At 37.0% G+C, this 9,713-nt stretch overlaps 1 protein-coding gene across 9 annotated transcripts in view; it reads right to left on the bottom strand.

The window, feature by feature from the left end:
* Positions 1-1,220: 1,220 nt before the first annotated feature.
* The window catches only part of magl (MAX dimerization protein MGA-like), a 28,472-nt gene continuing 19,979 nt past the window's right edge, over positions 1,221-9,713 (bottom strand). For 7 of the 9 annotated variants that reach the window (XM_047150844.2, XM_047150842.2, XM_017456435.3 and 4 more), the window contains 6 exons: positions 9,369-9,557; positions 8,822-8,933; positions 6,777-6,995; positions 4,437-4,526; positions 3,730-3,831; positions 1,221-2,412 (listed from right to left, as the gene is read on the bottom strand). In XM_047150844.2, coding sequence (XP_047006800.2) covers positions 1,952-2,412; positions 3,730-3,831; positions 4,437-4,526; positions 6,777-6,995; positions 8,822-8,933; positions 9,369-9,557 — 1,173 coding nt within the window. In that variant the 3' untranslated portion in view covers positions 1,221-1,951. The remainder of the gene's footprint in view (positions 2,413-3,729; positions 3,832-4,436; positions 4,527-6,776; positions 6,996-8,821; positions 8,934-9,368; positions 9,558-9,713) is intronic. The other 2 variants (XM_047150850.2, XM_047150852.2) reach the window with 2 other exon arrangements.

Raw genomic sequence — 9,713 nt, 5'->3', positions numbered from 1 at the left:
AATCTATCTAAGCGTCAACAAATCTTGCCATATTAATCACGTTGCCGTACATACTTTTAGGACAATTCCACTGAAAATTCTTACAATGCTAGTTATAGGGGGAAGGACATTTTATCTGATAAAACCAGCCAAAAAGCAACCTTTGTTTTTCTAAACAGGCTGTTTACAGGCGGTCACCTTCCACGCGCTCGGAGCTGACTACAGCTTTCAGATGGGGGAATTTAATGATTCAATTTGTTGGTAGATGATATATCATATAATGTTATGATGACTCCATTGACTTTTCATGAACATGAGTACAGCGCAACGACTGCATGGTATTTTGCCATAACGGTCATAAAATATTTCAGAAACAGGTTCAAACCCAAAGTGCCCCTGCTGTATCCCACCACTTCGTGTAAAAATCTCATTGTGTTCATTATGTGATCATTATAGTTATATTTGTGCCAAAAGTTTAAATAAAACATTAAAATCCACAATTTTTATGTATATATATAATTTGCAAATGCAAGTAATGAGAATCAAATCAGAATTATATTTTTTTAAATGATTACTTCTGATTTACACTCATTTTGCTTTTTTTGTTCTATTTGCAGATTTTTGTATTTTTTGGTTGGTTTGTTTAAATTTTCTTCTGGAAAAACTTTTGTGCTTCTGGTAACTTTCTTTTGCTTCTGACTTTTGGTAAATTTTAGGGGGTTGGGTTTTAGGGCGTTTACCTTAAATCTCTATTGGCCAACTGATTTTGGAGTGGGAGGTGCTCGGACATTTAGCCACACCCATTCCATTAACGATGACGTGGTTGGAATGGAATTTCTGGATAAGACTGAAGGCCCCTGGTTTAAAGAAATCAATCTAACAAGGCACAATTGGTCAACACCAGTCCGTCACATGTTCCAATATTTTTGATCACTTGAAAAATGGGTGGATTCAAACAAAAGGTGCCATGTTCCAAGTTGTTGAACACATCTAGATGTATATATCAGGAAATGAAAGGTGAAATTTTCATCTATGGTCTCATTCATGTTTTGATCTCAAATACAAATTTCTTCAGTGTATAGCAAAAACAATAGAATTGTCTTTGCCGTTCCAATACTTTCAAAGGGGACTGTATAATTATGTTAAACTAGAAATTCTTGAGTTAAATGAATACATTTAGTTGAGCAATAGGTTTTACAAACAAATGCGAAAGAAAGAAAAAAATCAGACATTTGCACATATACGCTTTCATAAAAAATTGGCATATATTTAATGAGACATTTTACATAATTATATTCCACAATTATATGCGTTACTGAAGACAGCAGTTATTCCTCACAATCCACTGACCATGAGGCATTTATACTGCCAAAGATATTTAGCAGTAATTCATTAGACCCTACAGAATAATCAGTAAAAAAAAAAAAAAAACCATGATTGAAAAAGGTATGTAGGAGGCATACAATTAGTGAATTCATTCCTTGCTTAAATGTGAAACCCTTATTAGCAAAATATGAGTCATGAACAGCTACGTAAAATGAATATACCAAAATAAAAAGCATATTCGTAACTTTCCCCAATGTGGGTCTCCCAGGAAATGATAATGGGTAATATCCATACATTAATTTAATGCTTCATTCAAATGTTACTGTATTCTTGACAATCCTCAGGTTGGGCTCAAGTGTATACTGTATCTGCAGTACCCTGAAGAGGCAAAAAAAAACCCCAAAAAACAAGGAAAAAGCAGTCACTTCTAAGAACGTATGCATCCATCAAATCCGAGGGATAGCTGTCCTCCCCTGTATCCTTGATTTCTGTGCAGGTACACATGAAGAAATTCAGAGAACTACAGTTTCTTTCAAATCATCTGTAGCCTCGGAAATCAAAAAGGGAATAAAAAAAAAAAAAATCAAAGCTGCATTCTTATAGCAGACAAAAGTATGAAGCTGGAATACTAGTCACTACAACACATCTAAATAATCCTCCTTCTTTTATTTGTTGAGCCTCCCCTTGTGGCCCCTCCATTAACTGCAGGAGATCTTTTCCTTAGCTGCATGGGTTGTAAGACATCAGTGTTGGGTAAGGCCTCCCCTATGACCACATCAGAGTTTCCTCTTCTTTTCCTCCCTTTCACCACCGCTGCAGTGTCATTTTGGAAACCACTCTCAGTGACTGCTGAGGATGGAGTCAGGCTCTCATTGTTCGAGTGCTCGGACACTAGAGTTTTCTCCATCCCATTAGAGACTCTTGCTGCATCGCATTTTTCCATTCCTTTGTTTTGGTCTTGTAGATCCAAATTACCATCCTTTAACAGTTCAGTAGAGTTACAGACTTCAGTAGAATTTGGTAGAGATGTCCTTATGTCATATTTGAGCTTTACAGCATCAGTCTTGCCAAAGGACTGCAACACAATCTTCGGCAATGAACGCTTTTCTGCAAAGGAAGCCAGATAATTTATAAAAGACAGTGATCAGTGTGATCTCACTGTCAGTCAAAGGCAGACATGTTCAAAACTGCCTTCTAGAAAAGAGGAAAAATTAGGCCCGAGAGAACTCTAGACTGCTTTATTAAGTGTTACTCTGAATCAGCAATGACAAATAGTACATACTGTATACTACCCTGGTTATTAATAGTACATGGTATGTTCATATCCTGGGACACCTCCATATTCTCACACATTTTGGATAGATTGCTAATTTAAGCCAATGTCATATTTGACTATTAAAAGTGGACATCACAGGCTGTAATATGTTGGAAAAGTGTACAGAGAACAATTTCTAAAGCTGTGACCCACCAGTACACACTAGAAAATTGTATAGTGGACACTGAAACTCCACACATCCTAAATAGCATTGCCCATGCATGGTCACACACATTTACATACTAAAATGCCCCCAAATCACCATATTTGGAAAACCTGTAATGTCATGAAACCCCCTCATAATTGTCTTTTCCACTGCTATATTTAGAAATGTAATGTACTGTAATACATTATATTGTAATGGATTGCTTTCATAATGCATGAGTGTTATGAAAGCATGTAAGAACCATCATTGTTCGGCTCGTGGGACATGGAAAACCGGTCACCAGTTTCTTGTAGAAATGTGCCTGTGGCTAAAAAAAAAAAGGACTTGTAGAAAGGACTTGAGTGCATAGGGGGATGCTATTGATGTTGGCCTTTGCTGGGGAAAGTTGCTGGCAGAGAGAGATTAAAACTGCACTGGGCAAAAAAAAGAAGAAATAAATAATTATTGACTAACAAGCCACTCATTCTCAGCAAATAGTCCCTAAAAACACATTGCACAAAGCTATATGTGCCAAATCCTAAAGCAAGGCATCAACCCAATCAATATTTAGGTATGCCTTTTATGATTTAACTTTACATTACATCCGTGTCACCTATCTGAACCTTGTTGTGAGCACCACAGTCAGCAATTACTCTTCCAATTATGCTGACATGATTATAAGGAGCTCCCATCCCACTTAGACATTCAAGATTACACCTTTTTTTTTTTAAACCACTAGGAGTTTATGCATACACTTGGTCAGGATCAGTTCTAAATATATGCACAACCTTGTATCTAAGAATAACTTGATAAATCACATTCCATACGTACACATGGGCGGTTTACACACAAAACTACGGGTACACATGGATGATAAACAAGACCACTGGTTCTTCTACACGACAGGGAGCATGGGGCATTGAAAACAGTAGAACACAAACGCATTACTGTATCTGACACATACCTGTTGACTTGGGCTCTGTTGAGAGACTTTTCTGTAGAAGGGTTTTGCATACTGGAGGTAGACCAGTGAGGTTCTGTTCAATAAGTGTCCGAACTAGGTCCTCTAAAATATTTCATAGAGAAAATATACTTTTGAAGGCACAACCAGTAAGGTTGCTAAACTGGCAGTACTGCTGCAAGACAAATTTCCATAACCGACACTTAGAAAAAGGATGTCTTTCTTAAGTACTTGCTTGGTATAATAACGAAGGGTTTGCTTTTCAGGTGTAGTACATTTTCTACATGTCACCACTGAAGAGCAATATTATTTGTGTACTGTATGTCATGTTTTGTTTTCACCGGCTTGATCTTTTCCATTTTACAGAACATCATGGTGTGAATAAACTGGTAGCATTAAAAAGCTGGCAGTGTGACAGAATTTGAAATGACCACAAACATCATATATTATGATCACACCACATTCAGACAGTTATAGACTGTGATGATACTTTTAGCACGGTACCAGAACATTTACAGGCTTTTTATTCCATATGACCTAAGTGTAGTATCTCAGGAAACATTGTGAAAAATCTAGCTTTAACAAAAAAATATAACGAATAATAAAAAGGAATAAGTTATTTAATACGATCTTAAATTTACTTACCGAAACAATAAGTAATACAGGCTATTTAGCAAATAAAACTTAACCAAATGATACTCTGTATTTACCTGTTTTAACCGGGGGCAAGAGTCCGCTCACAGTGTGCTTGCCTGGTGAGTCAGGACTTAAATGCGAGTCTAAACTCTCATCCGCAGCCGCTGTAAAAATCCCATGGGCATAGTGAAGGTCACAAAATGCATCATAAGCATAATAAAATGATCACTGTTAAAATCATTTTATCATAGCAAGGGCTCAGAGAATGGCTGCAATGATAATCATAACTAATAATGATTTGGTTTCGAAAATGGCTGAGTAATTGAATTAAGCAGTTTTAATGCATTTTCATTTTAAGCTGAAAGCAGCCATTTCTTTCATTCTGTACATTTTACACCTCTACAGTCAGCTCCAGGACTATGAGCACCCTTAGTAAAGACGGGATAAATTTTGTAAAGATCTCAATTAAATAAGAGAGATTTAACCTTTAAGTGAAATAGTTCTTAACAAAACCATATCAGAATTATTGGCCTGCATTTAGTACTTGTGTTATCTCCCTTAGCCAATATAACAGCAAAGAGTCTTCTCCTTTTATTCCTGATGAGGCTGGAGAAGAGAGTAATTAATCTGAGACTCCACAATATAAAATCTCTCCAGATCCTCAAGGGTCCTAGGTCCTCTCTTGTTTGTGAGCTTTCCTTTTCAACTTAGCTCACAGGTTTTCAGTGCGGTTTAGGTAAGTTGACTGGAATGGCCATGTCAAAAGCTTTTTTGTATGGATCCAACTATGTACTAGGTGTACCTTCTTGGCAGAGGTAGCCAGATGTTAATTTCATTTACAATCTCCTGTTAAATTATGGAGATTGTTCATGATACCATGTTCCCAGGGCCTTTGGAGGAACAATCACACGACAACATTACAGATCCTCCACCATACTTAACAGGGATCAGGTAATTTTCTGTATAACAATATATATGCTAAACCCACCTTGCAGAAAAGCTCTATTTTATTGACTTATCTGATACATAACATGATTCCAGTCAAAGTGCTTATGTCTGTTGGTAGATGAAAGCAAAGGATGTCTTCTTCCTTCCAGATAGTTTGCTAATTGTATATTTGGAGACTTGGTAAATGCTACCAGCCAAAATGCTACCATCTATGCCAAATCTCCAACAATGACCCCTGGTGAAATTTCTGCCTCTCTAACCATCCTCTGCACTTTGTGGGGGGGCAAAAAACACTTGGTTAATTACAGCTCTGATTATTTTAAACTTCGTTTAAACTTCTTAATTATTGCCCTAACAGTGCATATGGTCTTTTTCAGGCATGTAGCCATTTTCATAGCAATTGCCTGATTTATAAAAAGGTCAACACACCTTTGTCCTATTTATTTTGAGAGGCCCTTATTTTCTGTTTGGGGTTCCTGAGATTAAAGAGCCTCTAACAGCTTAAAAATGTTTTATTTAGCTTACTACTTACTGACTTTTCCTAATTTTTCACACATTTTCAACAACATTCAAGAAGATTGTATTAGCATTATGTTCCAGACACCTCCTATAGAAATTTAAACATGATTTCTGTTTCTGTTCGTGTTAAACGGTCAACTTTTGAGGCTCAACTCCAATAGAAAATATCAATTTTGAGATCACAAACAAAATTCTGGCAGGAGCATTGTCAAGTGTGAAGCAAATCTTTGGAATAAATTTTCTGCAAAGCCTCGACATATCCTATATTTTTTAAATTCCAGATTTATATGCCTTTAAACTCTGGCCTACTGCATGCCAAAAAGCTAACCGTGCATCACGCGCATCTGGGGTGCTATGCGTCCACCAAACTTCAGGTGAACACTGACTAGCTTTGCAAGGAGGAGTCTGGTTGCATACCCAGAAACGGTTAATTTTCTTCTGTGGGTTTCCAGAGTAATACTGTTTCCAAATACATCTCTAGTGTGAGAAATAAAATGTACCCATATTACATCCAGCATTTACTCTTCTATAGGCTAAAAAAAAAACAAAAAAAAAAACATGATTTTGCTCCCCAAAATATTCGCTTTAAAAATAAATAAATCTGACAGATTTATTGACTGCAACAGACTGCAACAGAAACTAATGAAAAACACGGTGTAAAAATCGAATGCCTTCAGTACCATAATAAGCTCGTTGCCCTAAAATAGTCATCACTGAATCACAAGTAGCTCCTGGAGATTTATATGGAGATGGAAGAATGTCTCAGTCAGTGAATGGAGCAAACCATGTGTTGTCCAAAAAAAAAAAAAAAAAAAAAAAAAAAAAAAAAAAAAATTGTTGTAGGGAAGATATCCTATCAAAATATTTCTCTGGCCCTATACACACTGTGGTCAATTCTGGATGCTAACCCCAGAAACGGTGAATGCAATGAAATGTATACTACTAACCTGAAGGCTGTCGTAAGGCCTTTTTGGATCTTTTACGTATATAATTAGGGGCTTTCCAGCGTCCAAGACGAGGTGGGAGTCTGTTGCCTTCACTGTCTAGCCGTCGAAGGTTTACTACAGGACCTGGAACTGAGGTTTGCAGAATGTTTTGGGACCCAAACTGCTTTTGCTGTTCATGGTTTTCCCCAGAACTTGCCTTGTCTCCAAGCTCTGTCTTTTCTGTTTAAATGAGAAAGAACAGATCTGTTAACCTTCTACACGCTGGGAGCCAAGTTAACACTTTTCTGCTAAAAAGTTGATGTTTTATAATATTATTTTAGTATGAAATCTGTAGGGTTGTCACGACACCATAAACATATCTTACGATACTATACCAACTGAAGTATTATGATACCATGCAATACTGTGTTAATTCATAATTCAAATCTACAAAATGAACCAATTTTACAGAAAAAATAGATATAAATGAAAAACAGACAAACCAGATTTTCATCAAAAAACTTATTGAGAATGAATGGCTTTTGGGAAAAACTCAAGAACAAATCATACAACTGGCAAGCAACTAATTCAATAAAAATAAATAAATAATAATTAAAAGAAACACAACCAATTTATATATGGTGACTTCTCCAGTCATGCTGGACTAAATTTCCATTTCCCAGGCATTGCTTTGTCTTCACCATAACGTCAAGATGAGTGACAGGAACACTGTTGCCAACATCTTGCAATGGAAAGTTACTACATGTCGCAAGATGATGCACTAATTAACATATTCATTATGTCATCACTTTGTATGGGTCTCTTGTATTCTGCCTAGTGTCAGGCCTTTAGACCTGTTTGCATCTTTCCTACTTTCTGTTCTCACATACTGTATTTTAATACAGCCGAATTCCCAATAAAGCTGTTCTCATTTACATCTTTTCAGTTTCTGGTGGATGATATAGGGACTGAAACATGGTCTATTAAGACTTTGTGGTAACCAGTCATCACTTCCAAGTCATTTCAAAGCTGCAGCCCTGCACTGCTACAACGGCTGTGCCGTGATTTCGGCTATATTTACAGGTAAAATGATCAGTCAGAGAGAAAATTAGAAACAAATGAATGTGCTGCACCCCTCACTGAACAGAGTAGCCCCGTTGGGGGGGGACAGGGAGAAAGGTGTACCTGCAGCGGGAAAGCAGTTCCTCACACTCGTGAGGCAGTACTGGCCGCTCTCTTCTATGGAAAGTGGTGAAGGTTTGCCCAAAAAGTCACTAGATTTGTCACTAGGTGCTTTTTATGATGGAGAAAAGGGTTAAAGGAGTGTGAGAAGTGGACCGGAGCAGTGTCTGTTAAAATGAGTGAGTGAATAGCTGGAGGAGGAGGGGGCTGCAGTGGGGAGTCACATTTTAAGTGAAAGGATTATATTCGTGTTCTATGGAAAAAATAACAACTTTAAAAGTTATTTAGCGATTTCGTATTTATTGACTTTTTATAATTCAAGCACCACTAGGTTCAAGGTTTTCCAGTACTCAAATTTCAAAAAGCCAAATTCAACTACTTCAAGCACCTAGTATGAACCCTGATTTTATTATTTACACACAGCGTTAGCATAACGTTAGCTAGCTTGGTAACAAACAGGAAATCTTTAAAGACTAAAGTAACTAATTTAGATTAAATGAAGTGTCACTAACCTTTGTGTATTCTGCAAAAGCAGTGAGATGCGTCGTTTTAGTGCAAATAGTATTAACTGCCGCACATACAACATTACTTACGGTACTACCGTATTGATGAGACTACCGTTTAAAAAAAAAAATACGGTGGTTCGGCGGTATTTTGAAGCTTTAGTATCGTGATACTACTGTTGTACCGGTATACCGTACAACTCAAGAACCCTAGAAAAGTGTAATTGGTGTGTCTAAAGGAAGTTATGTAATAGTAGCTTTTGTATAACAGACAATTGTGTGGTCCCAGACTTCATAGTGCTGCATGACACAGCACAAACACAACTGACATCAAGAAAAGACTGCTGATATCTCACGAAGTGATGTTGCTACATAGCTTACCAGATAATTCTACAATCTTGTTGAGAAAAGCAGACCGTCTCTGAAATAAGGCTTTTTTCTTCTCCTCTAAGCAATGGCTCCGGTCCTCGAGAGCCTGAATCATAAGTCGAGCCTGCAACCAAGCCAGGGTACACCTTATTAGATTAATTACTCAACAGGAGGCTACTCATGAGATCACCTTAAAAACAGGGCTTCTCAAACTTTTTGGATTAAACCCTTTCAATTTAAGAGTCAAGTCAAACAGAGTAATACATACAAGAACTCAATAATAAATAGAATGTCTTTGATAATGGTTGTGATTTCCAACTCAAAATTTTCTAAAACTACATTTATTTATTTATTTATTTTAAATCACCGACTCCTGGCTATGCTTCCTGGGCACCACTTTGAGGCTTAGAACATAAATCCCCTAATCAAAATGTAAGTACAAAGACTCTCAAAAGCAGTCAGTTGTATAGCAATATGTTAACTACTCAGTAAATTACTGATTTAACCCCCTTTATATCACTGCCAATATTGCAGTCAAACATCAGTGCATGTTACTAACCTGATTGAGAATATCGTGCCTGCACAGTCTGACTCGTTCATCAACATTCAGTGCTTTTTTCAGCGCAACAAAGTACTGACGCATTTCATCTCGGCGAACACGCTCTTTTTCAGTGTGATTTAAACGTTTTTCTAGCTCCTGCATTGGCACAGATCCTGCTGTGCCAATAATGCTCGCAAGGTGCTTAACCTGTGTTTAAAAAAAAGGGGGGGAGGGAAAAAGAAAAAGAGAAAAAAAAAAGGTTATAAATTGCAATTTATTACGTTAATCCCATTATAATATGTGAATTATCCAGCAATGGTATTAAAAGTCTAATTTTTAGAAACAACTGACAGCTAAAACTTA

Source organism: Ictalurus punctatus, chromosome 25 (assembly GCF_001660625.3).
Source record: "Ictalurus punctatus breed USDA103 chromosome 25, Coco_2.0, whole genome shotgun sequence".
NCBI lineage: Eukaryota > Metazoa > Chordata > Actinopteri > Siluriformes > Ictaluridae > Ictalurus > Ictalurus punctatus.
The sequence above is the reverse complement of the archived record's forward strand: the minus strand, read 5'-3'. Positions and strand labels throughout refer to the sequence as shown.